Source organism: Petaurus breviceps, unplaced genomic scaffold (assembly GCF_028583685.1).
Source record: "Petaurus breviceps papuanus isolate PSGF00001 unplaced genomic scaffold, PetGlider_PUasm1.0 688, whole genome shotgun sequence".
NCBI lineage: Eukaryota > Metazoa > Chordata > Mammalia > Diprotodontia > Petauridae > Petaurus > Petaurus breviceps.
The window spans coordinates 20560701-20573790 of record NW_027186457.1 but is presented as its reverse complement, the minus strand read 5'-3'; the positions used below and the strand labels follow the sequence as shown (position 1 = coordinate 20573790).

Below are 13090 nucleotides of genomic sequence, written 5' to 3'. Positions count from 1 at the left end.
ATCTTCCCTCCTTTACATTATAATGCTACAAATACTTGAAGGTCATTATACCAGCTATTCTTTTGTTATCTTCTCTAGACTAGATAAGCCTAGTTCATTTAACCTTCAGAAATATTGAATTACAGTCTTTTAGTGTCTTTGGGATTCCGAGCCTACATCCTTAAGTTTTCATCTCAAGTTCAAGCTACATCCTTAAGTTTTCATCTCGTTTAACAGAATAACTGCCTCTTCACTTCTTCCTTTAGGATCTGTTTATTTCCATGCTTTCAAGATCCCTAATTTCATAATGGGTACTCTGCCCCACTAATATAGATCCCAGTATTGATACCTCAGTAGACAGTTTCGTGAGTAGGTTTGGCACCCCATCACCCTACTCCCTGCCATATGTCATCAGTCTCTGGCCAAGAACCTTTTATAAATTTAGCTTAGTCTAGGTTTTGAGAAACATACATATCCACTCATCAATTCAAGATGGAGCCTTTCCATCTCGATAGGATTACCTTTGGGGACCCAAATATATCTCACAAAAATACAGAGACATTATAGGAGGACTTAAGTAAAGACTGTTATTTGGAGTTCTTAATTGCATGTTCAATTATTTTAAATAGGCGTAGGCCATACTGTGGGTGGAGCACTGGACTTTGGTATTAGGAAAACCCAAGTTATAAATTCTGCCTCAAACATTTACTAACTGTATATCCCTGGGCCAGTCACTTCTCAATGTCAGTTTTCTCTCTCTTCTGTAAAATGGGGATAATAATATCACATAACTCAGAGGTTATTGTGAGGGTCAAAAAAGATGATATATGAAGAAAATATTATAAAACAGTACATTATATGTACTAGCTAATATTGTTGTTATGGCATGCTAGCTTGTGGACCAAGTAAATCTCTAGGCCTTTTAAGGCTTCAGTGTTCTTTGTGGCTCTTTTCACAGTGGGAGATAAATTCTTTAGGGGCATTTCAAACTTCTAAGGATCACTTTGGAGTCATGATCCTTCCCTGCCAGGGGCTAGTCATCATTTCCAACTTAGAAATCTCTGGGAATTTAATGAGCAAACCTTCCATTCCATCGTGTAGGTTGCTAATTCAAAATGTCAGCCTAGTTGTGTTTTTTGTGGAATACTGTTATATTCCATATATTGGTGCTAAATAAACGATCACAGTTTGAATATTTGAACTAATTATCAGAATGCCCAGTGGTTGAGCTGGTATCTTTTAAATTTTCAAAGAATGTGTCACACAGAGTATAATCAAAAGCTGAGATGTTGGGGTATAGTATCACAATTTATTATCTTGCAGCTACTTACCAGGTCTTATCACACTATCAAAGGAGGACACTAATCATCAGAATTGTTTGGTTTTGTTTTTTTCCCTAGGTGTTTGCAAAGGAGTTATATCTTCTGGAATTTTCCCAAACTTACTTTGCTCTTCAAAATGACTCTGACTCTCTCCATATACATATATGTACACATGCATGAATATATAGTATATAATCACATATATGTATACACATACATATAGGTATACACACATAACAAACATATATATGCACACACAAATACAAATACATACAATCACATCACAGTATGCCAAGAAACTGTATAGGATTTCAGTGGTGTGGATACCCCTCCTCCCTACTGATAGACATTGCAGTCTCTCAATACCTTACAATGGAACTTTGGGACTTGTGGCCATGAAAGAGCTGATCCCATTTTAAGCTACTCAATATATGAAAGAAAAAATAAGAATTCCCAGTACAAATCAGGCAAATTTTCTTCAAGAAGAATAGTTCTGAACCAAGATAGACAAGCAAAAATTCATTGTTAAGTGTTTATTTTTGGTACATGGTGCCCCTGGAGGTAAGCATTCAGAAAACTCACTCTAATTCCCCAAGCATGTGGAATTACTTTCCAGTATGCTACCTTACTGTACAAAGAAAACTGGTAAAAAAAAAAAGTTCAGTTTCTGAGGGATAAAAAGGGTGTCGCCATTTGTGGTAGCAGTTATTAAACTTGTGACTCAACAGTGTTACATTGCTTCTCCATAAGAGAAGAATGGGGACCACTAGGGCAGTCTCTGCCCAGTGCTGAAATGCCTATCTACTATGGCAAAGAACAAGGCAGGTAGCATCGTTCCCACTTCGTGAGGATCAAGGGGTGCTGACTGGAGCCCAGCTCTTCGGGCGTCAGGAGCAGAGACCAGTGGCTTAATGGCTTCATTCCCTCTCACCAGATTTATTGGTAATTCACATTAAATAGAAATTTTCTAATTTTTTTTCTGAATGATCAGGCAAGGAGTCGCTTGACAATTAAATGACCAGAAAATGAGCTTTTTACTTCTTGACTTTTGTCCAGTTTTCACCTTTAGTACTATAAGCCTTCAAATGTGGAGCTTTAAACAAAGCTGCTAGCAACTGTAACAACCATACTCAACACTCTTCTAGATGCTAAATTATCTGGAACCAGTCCTGTGTAGCTGATGTTTGCACAGAGAAAAGGGAGGTGTTTTCTACTGAAGGTAAGTGTCCAGTTTCCTCTTGATATTGTCAAAGGAATCTGCTCCCATGTAATCAGCCTGGCCTTGCTCCCACCGCTCCTTACGTTCATCTGAAGATACAAATGGTTGGGGTGGAGGGCTGAGGTCCCCAATGGACATATGGGAGATTGCATCTGTGACTTCCTCCTAGAAGAAGAAATATAATCAAGGTCTCCATGAGAACTGGAAATTACTATTTTTTTTAAGTCTCTAAAGAATGCAGTAAATGGAAGGGGAAGAGAAGCTGGGGTGAATTGTCATGCAGAGAAACAAAACAAAACAAAACAGAACAAAAAAAAAAAACAACCCAGAAAGGAAATGTAAAAATAAATCCGCAAACAACATTTAAAAGGTCATATGATTTTCCTAGCAAAATGAACACTGTTCTCGGTGAAAACATCAGAAAGGCACAGGTATTAGGGTTAGGTTTAAGGTCTGCATACCTTTCTACAGAAGCCACAAGAGAAAGCCAGAGTATAGGCCAAACCCGAAAGCTGCAAACAGTTCATCAGAGAGGGTAAGATGGATAAGGGAAAGCATGTCTCATTCTAAGCTCTTTATCCGCATGGACTTGGAAAGATGGAGAGCTTATAGGACCCCACAGACATTCAGCTTTAATACAAGATTGACAGCAGAGGTGTCCCACACAGAAAAGCTCAATGAGTTGGGAGCCAACATTTACTGAACTCATGGAAGAGGGAGAAACCCATAAATTTTTGTCAGTTCAGTCTATTTAATCTCTAAGTGCCCATCTTTAGCTTACTTTGGGGTCCAGCAATCCTAGAAGACTTGTCTAAATTATAGAGCAAACCTGTTTATTTTATGAAACCCAATCTCTCCAGCAGGTACCAGCGAGGCTTTCATTTCCAATTTACAAATTTCGAACTAACGAGGACTTCAGAGATCAAATGGTCCAATCCTCCCAGTAAAGAGATGGAAACTGGAGAAAGGACTTGCCCAAGGTCACAAGGGGGGGAGAGCTGGGGTTTGGACCCACATATCCCAGCTCCTAATCCAGGCTCTTTGTTACTATATAATACTTTGGAGATACTGCATCTCTCTCTTTTAATTCATCTTAAAACACTTTCATTGTGAAGTGAGAATGTACTAGCAACCCTAAGGCAGAAAAAGTAAAAGTGCCGAGTGATATACAGTTATCATTCTTTCCTGAGAGAACCATTTCACTACAGTAATAATCATCAAACCCCACAATTTCATTTTGGCCTAAACAACTCAACTGTCTTTTGATCCTTTGGGATAAAAGTTCTAGCACCATTTTATTACATCTGAGACTCATACATAGGCTTATGTATATAGAGCCGGAAAGAACCCTGACCAGCTGCCACCCCCTGAATTCACTCTCTCACAATGCTTTCTTAACTCTTTCTCTTAATATTTCTTAATGGAGGATGAGTTAGTGAGGTTCTGGGCCTCTTCTGATCCCTGGTTCTTATCCTTGTTCTGCCTTCAAAACTCTTCCTAGTTGTAGGGATGGCTAGAACTTTGGCCTGTAAGGCCACAGAGATGCCACTGTTTTTTAAACTCTGACCTTTATTATTTTTTTTTAAAGGACCCATGCTGAATTATTTAGCAATAAGAGCCCATTTCTAGAAGTGTGTAATCACTGAATGAATGTCAAGACTGAAAGGAAATGTAGAGGTTATCTAGTCTAATCTTTCCATGTAACAGATTGAAAAATAGGCCTGGAGAGGGCATCTACAAGCTCCTTCCTTCAAACCTTCACAAAGGCAGCCAGAAGTTTTGCCTGTGATTTTTCTAACCATAGTTGGGGAACAGAGAAATGACCAAAAGGAGGGCAAGCATCAGAAGACAAGGATGATAGATGACTTGATAATCTGTGACACATCCGCTGACCACATTTTCCTCTATCACCCCTGTTCTTCTTTCCTCACTATTATCTCACACTTCACTCCATCTTCATCTTGAATTTCTTAAGGGAGGTTCTTAAAGGGAATTTAACATTGCCTATGTCAAAGGAGGAACTGAGTGTAGGGTAGCCTCTTCTCTCTAAGCAGATTCCTTTTGATAGCTACTGCCTAATGGCTGGACAACATTGTGGCTACCAAAATACCAAGGGGACATTTGCCATATTATTTTCATGCGGCAGCCTCACTGCAAACATCTCAGCCTCTTATGCAGATGGAAAATTGTTAACCAAAGAATGTCTGGATATTTGTGATTTCTAAAACATGCAAAGGGTTAGAACACTTATCATTTGGACATATAAGGTGCATCATTTAAAAAGCACAAAATCACTTGAGATCTCTTAATAAAGCATTGGTCAATATAAAGTTGTTATTAGTTATTGTTACTGTGTATTTCTCCCACCCTGGTTTGTAGCAATACCTGCTTCCCCAGCCCATTTCTCTTCAAGGCTTCAATGAGCCCCCACCCAGGATGACCTTGATTTTCCTTCCATCAAAACACGTCCCTCTCCTCTTTTGGCTAGATGCTCCACCTCTACTAAGACTTTCCAGATGAACCCCAGCTGGCCCCAGTTGCTTCAAAATCCTTATGGCAATGCCCTTATGCTGTGCCCAGCTGGATTTGATGAGATGTACTCACTTCTCTTGGATAAAATATTCTATATCTCCTGCCATACAGACAGAGTACGGTCTATATGAATACATTTCCCAGGTTGTGTTGCTTTGCCTCTGTCTTTTTGATCTTATATATGCTTGTCCTGTCTTCCTTGTTATGCTGGTACATCTCTGAAAGCAGAGACCAGGTTTACTCCTTTAATTTCCTCTGCATTACCTGCCAGATTCCTGAGCAAATGGGCCAACTACTACTCTCCTTACCGTAAATTTGATTATTCATTTTTGGCTTCAATTCTAAGATAATAAGTTGATGGATTTAATTAGATTAGCTTCTTTTCTTTTTCACCCCCTATCTCCTCCCACCTTCAAACCAGGTCAGAAACTGCATTATGTCACTCAAGAAAGAGAAAACAAACCCTACCGCGTTAAAGGCTGTGAAGGTGTCTTTAACAACTCCAAACTGCTGGAGTAAAGGCAGAATGTTGGTGGTGAAGATGTCCCACCACATGGTGAGGAACTGGGGGTCAAGCAGAGTGGAGTCACGAGTGTCGCTCCTGACGCTTTTCGTTTTGGGGTCATAGGTATAATTCCATGGTTTAATTCGTCCCAGGAAGTGCACAACTTTTGCATTTGCCCCAAACCTGACAAATGAACAGACATACTAGAAGTCATCATTCCAAGGGTTGACTGGAAAACTGGTATTTACTATCTTTTCGGCTGCAATAGACATTCTTGCTGTGGTGGCCAACAAAGACGGTGACTTTGGGGCAGGATGCAATGAAGATATCTTTTTTCTACCACTGGGAAAATAGCAAGTTTGTCCCCTGCTGGTCCTATTGTTCAGAAGGTGAGATTGCCATGGGGTTAGGGTAATCAGATCCCAGAGCAAGTACAATTCTGAAGGTGACCTTTGGAAGAAAAAGCAAAGGCATATAGGTAGGATTGTACCTGATACATGCGGGAGTCAGGGAGCCTCAACAGTGTGACTGTTCAATTGTCTACTCTTTCCTTCTGCTCCCATCAACCTCTACCACTGCCTACAAAGGGCTGCCTCTCCCTGAAGGGAAACACCTTCCTGAGACAGAAAGGAGCATAAAACCAGGGAAAGAAAAAATGGCTTCTGATCTAGAAGGGGTGGCCAAAACCTCTGAACCCAGCTCATCATACAACACATTTGAAACAAGTACTAGCTCTGAGTTTCAAGTCAGCCTCAGATACTTCCTAATCTATGTGACCCAGGGCAAGTTAATTCACTTTCATCTGCCTTGCTTTCTTCAACTGTAAAATGGGGATAATAATAGCACCTAACTCCTGGGGTTGTTACAAGGATTAAAAAAATGAGATAATATTTGCAAAGTGGTTTGTGAACCTTAAAGCATTATAGATGCTAGTTAGTTAGCTAGTAAGCTAGTAGTGGTAGTAGTGGTGGTAGTAATAATAGCAGCAGCAGTAGTAGTGGTAGTAGTAGTAGCAGCAGCAGCAGTGGTGATGGTGATAGCAGTAGTAATAATAGTAATAGTAGTAGTAGTAGTAGTAGTAGTAGTAGCAGTACCTCCAGCTCAATAATAGATATGTAGTATAAAGGGTGGATGGGAAATGTTACATCAACTTGCTCTGTGAGAGATTTCTGCAGAAAACCAGGATTTCTCTAACCCACATATGAAATTATCTTGCATTTCTCAACTCTGAGACCCATGTGGTTTATTTGGAAGTGTTTTGCATCTTGCTTTCTGGTGAGATATTCCCGGTTGATGTAGCACGATTCTTAGAAGGGGCACACAACAACTCCTATTTCTTCGGAGAGGAAAATGAATCCTCCTTGGCCCAATGAACCTATTAGCACCTATTGTGCCATGACTGCCCATGTGGATCTTACTCATTGCAATTTGAACCCATCTAGCTGGGAAGGTACAAGGGAGAGGAAAGACCTTCATTCTGTTTCTCTTTTTAAAGGCCTGTTTATTTCCTCATAGTTTACAAATTGTAAAAACCCTTAAAGCATCTAAAAGGAAGCTAAATAGGGCAAGAAAACAATCAAAACCCTGAGTCTCTTCTTGGCAGAAATGCTCCTAAAGAGGAGGTAAGTGCCCACAGGGAAAGGAGAGGGTGTCCTTGATAATTATGACTGTTACTTATAATAATAAACAATCCTGATAAGTGCTCTAAAGCATATAAACTCCCTTCCTCACAACAATCCTGTTGTTTCTAACCCCCATCTTTAAGAAAGCCTGGATGCGCGCCCCCTTTCCTCTCAGTCTCTTAGAAGCCCTAGCTTCCTTCAAAGGTCAGTTCAAGTGCCTCTCCCTATAAGAAACCTACCTGGATCCCACCAAGTTTCTAATACCCTCCACCCCAGGGTTCCTACACCCCTAAAATAGATACCCCCTTTGCATATGTTTTATATTTATTTACCTATGTTTATATTGTTGAGGACAGGGACTGGTTGGTTTTTGTCTCTGTATACCTAGTGACTAGCACAGAGTAGGTGCTTTACTACATGCTTGTTGAACACTTATAAATCCCAGCTTTACAGATGAGAAAATAGAGGCTCATGTAATGAAGTCACTCTACCTAAGAGGAATGATCAGGTAAGTCCTGGTGCTTGTAGGAGAAAGAAAAATGTGTGTGCAGTGGTGGTGGTGGTGGTGGTGGTGGTGGTGGTGGTGATGAGGGGGACCCAGGGCATAAATGGCCCTGGCTGAGAGCTACAGTTCACATTATACTGATGCCCCATTCATCTGCCATAATCTTAAAATGATCAGGGAATAAGACACATAAGAGCTGAAATCTTGCTTAAAAATCAAACACTGAGGCTATAAATCTAATAAATAATGTCAACAAGGTGTTATCTTTTTTTTAGTTTACAACTTATCCACTAAACCACAATATATGGTAATCTATTATTTATAAGTACCTACTGTGTCATTGTGCCAGGCAAGCATGGAAGGAAACATTTGTTAAGCACCTACTATGTGTTAGGGACTGTGCTTTACAAGTTTTATCTCATTTGATCATTGGGACTACCCTGGAAGGCAGATGCTAGTATTAGTCTCATTTTACAGTTGAGGAAACAGAGGAAGTAGGTAAGTGGCTTTCCCAGGGTCACGCAGCTAGTAAGTGTCTGAAGTCAAATCTGAACTCAGTTATTCCTGACTCCAGGCCTAGAGTACTGCCTACTGAGCCACCCAGCTGCCTTTGAACCTGAGGCAGAGTGATATCTTCTCTGCCCTCAAGAAACTTACATTCTAACTCTACCATCAGACTCTGGAAGAATTTGCATTACTTGGGTTAAAGCAAAACCCTTTATTTCAGTTAGCTAAGGCAAGAGGAAGAAAAATGTTGATGTCAAGAGATAAGAAAATTCAAGTGACCTCACTTTAGAAACAGGGCTAACAAGGAAGATTTATGACTCATCAAAAGATTTATAAGACGCAATATCTGGGGGGTTGGTGGGGAGGGGGCGGGGAGAAGTTGGGCAGACATCACAATAGCGTTTAAATTACCAGTGGCCATCCCTTCTGACTCAGTGTTAAGGATTTGTCTCAGCTTGCATGTATTTCTTAAAATAAATGTTCTAATTTTAAACCAAATGGAATCTCAAAAGAGACATCCAGATCACAAGACAGAGCTTGAGTAGGAGCCAGTTACAATCCTGCTTAGCTTAGCTGTCCCGAGTAATCCTTGAGCAACCTGGAGTCACCCAAAGATCAGATAGAATTTAATGGATGACTCTCTTAGTTAACAAATTGAGAAGATCGGAGCTGGATTTTAAACCCAGAACTAGTTAGAACTAGAAATGAATAAGTTAAATTGGAAGCAAGAGAGAGGATTTCCATGGGAATCCAGCTGATGATGGTCCTGGGGACAACTCATTCCCTCTAAGCTCTGCCTTCTGCATCCATCAGTATAAAAGAGAAGAGGGAATATGCTTGCATCTGGTGTCAGGCTGACCTAGCTATTTCTGTCCCTGATAGTCAAAGCTCAGGAGTAGACATCAGGACTCCAGACATCCTAGATGTCATAGGAACTACCTGAGTGCTGGACATTCAGTCATTACTTGGTTCTTCCTCAAATACACAGTCCTTGATGGATAGTTACATGGCCATGCAAAGGAAGCCCCTACTGGAGTTTAGATCCTCCATGGCTTCAGAGTTGTAGGGGCATGGGCTCCCCAGGGAGTTAGCAAAGGAAAAGCCAGTGACTTTAATGACAAAGATTTAGGTGCTTTCCCTACACCCCAAATTACTTGGTCTTTTTTTTTTCTGTATATCTTCTTATCTGTGTGCATGTACTTCTCCCCCCGGAGAATGTAAGCTCTTTGAGGCAGGAATTGTTTTACTGTTGTCTTTGCATTTCCAACCTTTAGCGCGGTATCTGGCCCATCTTAGGTGCTCCATAAATGTGTGTTGAATTGAATGACAATGTTGCTGGGGAGAATAAATAGAAGGGCTAACTAGGAAGCAAGCATTTACTTAGCAAGTACCTATACTATGTGCCAGGTACCGTGCTTTATAAATATTATCTCATTTGATCATTACAATAACCCTGAGAGGTAGATGCTATTATTATCCTCATTTTATAGTTAAGGAAACTGACGCAGACAGATGTTAAATGACTCGCCCAGGGTCACACAACTGGCAAAGTGTCTCAGTCCAGATATGATCTCAGGTCTTCTGATTCCAGCCTGACACTAGCCACTCTGCTACCTAGCTGCCAAGAAACAAAGCTGAGCAGCAAGAAGAGTGATATTGTAGAATTTAAAGACACCATGGGCATGATACCCACTGACATGAGCTGAAGTCCCATCTCTGACACTTATTACCTAAGTGACCAGGAACAAGTCATTTAATCATGTTTAGTCTCTGTTTCCTCATCTGTAAAAAAAAAAAAGGCGGGGGGGCGGGGTTTAGGTTTTATGCCACAGGATCCACAGTCCTTTAATCCTGCTATATTACCACTAGAATCCACTACTTTTTTTTGAAACAGGTCAAATAAGCTTCTTAACATGTGCCAAATTCTATATATATGAGGGGATAACAGATGTGAAAAAACTACAAAGTTAGAAGCACTAACGATATAAACCCACGGCCAGATTATTATCATTGGACCAAGGCAACATATTATTAGCCAACATAGTGAAAAGCAAACACTGACTTGGAATTTCCAGAGTATAAACTTTTGGAGAGTGGGGCTCATGCCATTTTCATCAACATTGTCTTGGGGATGCCACATAAACTACAAAACATTTGGAAGAACTAAAATTGACCTACAGGGTAACAGAAAGATGCCTGGTGTGTCTAACTAGGCTATGGCAGGCTGCCAGTCATGACTTGCACTAAAGAAATAGTGTAGAGGTCACCACTGGAGATGTGTGTGACCAGACAAAGGTAGACTGGATGCAGAACGATCATGGAAGGAACAAGAGATAGATAGGCTGAGTGGCCAATTTGTGTTCCACAAATGAGCTAAAGAAAACAACAAAGGTATTGGGCAGATCTTCTCCAAAGAGGATTTATAGAAGAAATGCAAGATGAAAATCCCACAGTATAAAAAGACAGAAAGATAAGTGATCTGTACAAATGGAGGTAATGTTTCAAGTCATGCCTATCTTGATCCCATGCAGTAAATCAGGATTTCAGATATGGATGTGTAAAGTGGGTTCCCTCACAGGAAAACCAAATTTAAGAGATTGTACAGAGAGGTGGAGTCAAGATGGCAGAGTAGAAGCATGACCTCCCCGCTGCTCCTGCTTCCACCTTCACCAATCCATGTAAAAAGGAGACTCTGAACAAACCTTGGAGCTGTAGAACCCACAAAACGATACAGAGAAGCTAACCTCCCACTGAGGACAGCCTGGCAGGCTGGCAGGAATTGGTCAGCACAGTGCTCTGGGAGCCGAGCCCAGCCCCACGGCAAGGCTTTAGTCCTAGGGTGGGCCTGACCAGCCACCGGCTGTAGGGACTCCAGATGAGCAGCAGCTGTGGCCGTTTCCAGATTTATCAACACACAGATGCGAAGGACAAAGTGAGAGGTCAGTGCAGTCTGGACTTTGGGACCCTGTAAGTGGGAGTGCATGGCTTTTGCCCCCGGGGCAAGAAGCCCCTGAGACGCCTGCACAGGCAGCCAGTGCCACGTGGCAGCTTCAGCTCCTGGCCTGCAGAGTGTAGGGGGACCAAGCACCAGTCTGAGGGGTAATCGCTCTTGCTTTAACCTGCTTGGATCTGGATTGCAGTCTAGGGTGGAAATCCTGAGATGTGTGTCTAGCTTGCCAGAGCGTGTGGAGACCTCAGAGAGGGCATCCATCTAATACCTCTGGCAGCTTAGAAAAACCCAGCGTTTGGGACGAAAGCTCCCCTGTCTGGTGGCAGAGTCCTACTGTGTCAAAAAGCCCAGGGGTCAAGTGACTGAGGGGCGACATGACCAGGCAAGGGAAACAAAGCAGACACAAGATTCCAACATTAGACTCCTATTTTGGGGACAAAAAGGAGCAAAGCATGGAACAGGAGGAAGACAGTGAAGTCAGAACTCCTGTACCAAAAGCTTCAAAGGAAAATACAAGCTGGTTACAGGCCATAGAGGACCTTAAGAAGTAGATAAGAGAAGTGGAGGAAAAATTGGGAAGAGAAATGAGAACAATGCAAGAAAATTACGAAATGAGAGTCAACAGCCTGACTGAGGAAAATCAAACCTTAAAAAACAGACTAACTCAAATGGCAAAAGAGGCTCAAAAAGGTAATGAGGAAAAGAATGCCTTAAAAAGCCAAATTTGCCAGATGGAAGAAGAATCTCAAAAGCTCAATGAGGAGAATCATTGCTTCAGAATTAGATTGGAGCAAATGGAAGCTAATGACTTTATGAGAAATCAAGATGCTGTTAAACAGATCCAAACAAATGAAAGAATAGAAGGCAATGTGAAATATCTCATGGGAAAAACCATTGACCTGGAAAATATATCCAGGAGAGAGAATTTAAAAATTATTGGACTACCTGAAAGCCATGATCAAAGTAAGAACCTAGAAATCATCCTCCAGGAAGTTCTCAAAGAAAACTGCCCTGATGTTTTAGAACCAGAGGGCAAAATAGAGGTTTAAAGAATCCATCATCACCTCCTGAAAAAGATCCCAAAAAGAAAACTCCTAAGAATATTATAGCCAGGTTCCAGAATTCCCAGATTAAGGAGAGAATATTACAAGCAGCCAGGAAGAAACAATTTGAATATTGTGAAAACACAATCAGGATAACCCAGGATCTGGCAGCTTCTACACTGAGGGATCAAAGGGCTTGGAATGTGATATTCTGGAGGTCAAAGGAGTTGGGATTAAAACCAAGAGTCACCTACCCAGCAAAACTGAGTATCATGTTTCAGGGGAAAATATGGTCATTCAGTGGAATAGAGGACTTTCAAGCATTCTTGCTGAAAAAACCAGAGTTGAATAGAAAATCTGACATTCAGATACAAGAAGCAAGAGAAGCATGAGAAGGTAAACAGGGCAAAGAAATCATAAGCCACTGATGAAAGTTGAACTATTAACATTCCTACATGGAAAAATGATAATTGTAACTGACGAAACTTTTCTCAGTAGTTGAAGGGAATAGAAATATATATATATATATATATATGTCTAAATATGAGGGTATATGGGCATATGAATACACATGTGAATGTGTGTATATATGTTTACAAGTATACATAAATAGAGGGCACAGGACCAATTTAACAGGAAGGGATGATACTTAAAAGGTGAAATTCAGAGGTGAGAGAGAGGAATATAATGAGAGGAGATGGGGAGAGACAGAATGGGGTAAACTGTCTCACATAGAAGAGGCAAAGGAAAATGGTTACAATGGAGGGGAAGAATGGGAAGGCAAAAGGGAATGTGTCAACCTTATTCCCACTGAATTTGGCTTGAAGAGGGAATGAAATACACACAAATAGGGTATCCCACCCTCCAGGAGAGTAGGGGGGGAAGGGGATGAGAGGGGGGATGATG

At 41.0% G+C, this 13090-nt stretch overlaps 1 protein-coding gene across 1 annotated transcript in view; it reads right to left on the bottom strand.

Moving 5' to 3' along the window:
* Positions 1–1819: 1819 nt before the first annotated feature.
* Positions 1820–13090, bottom strand: part of GYG1 (glycogenin 1) — a 45528-nt gene continuing 34257 nt past the window's right edge. Inside the window, exons 6-7 of the mRNA XM_069104723.1 lie at positions 5521–5740; positions 1820–2685 (exon numbers count right to left, since the gene is read on the bottom strand). Of these exons, the coding sequence (XP_068960824.1) occupies positions 2512–2685; positions 5521–5740 (394 nt within the window). The 3' untranslated portion in view covers positions 1820–2511. The remainder of the gene's footprint in view (positions 2686–5520; positions 5741–13090) is intronic.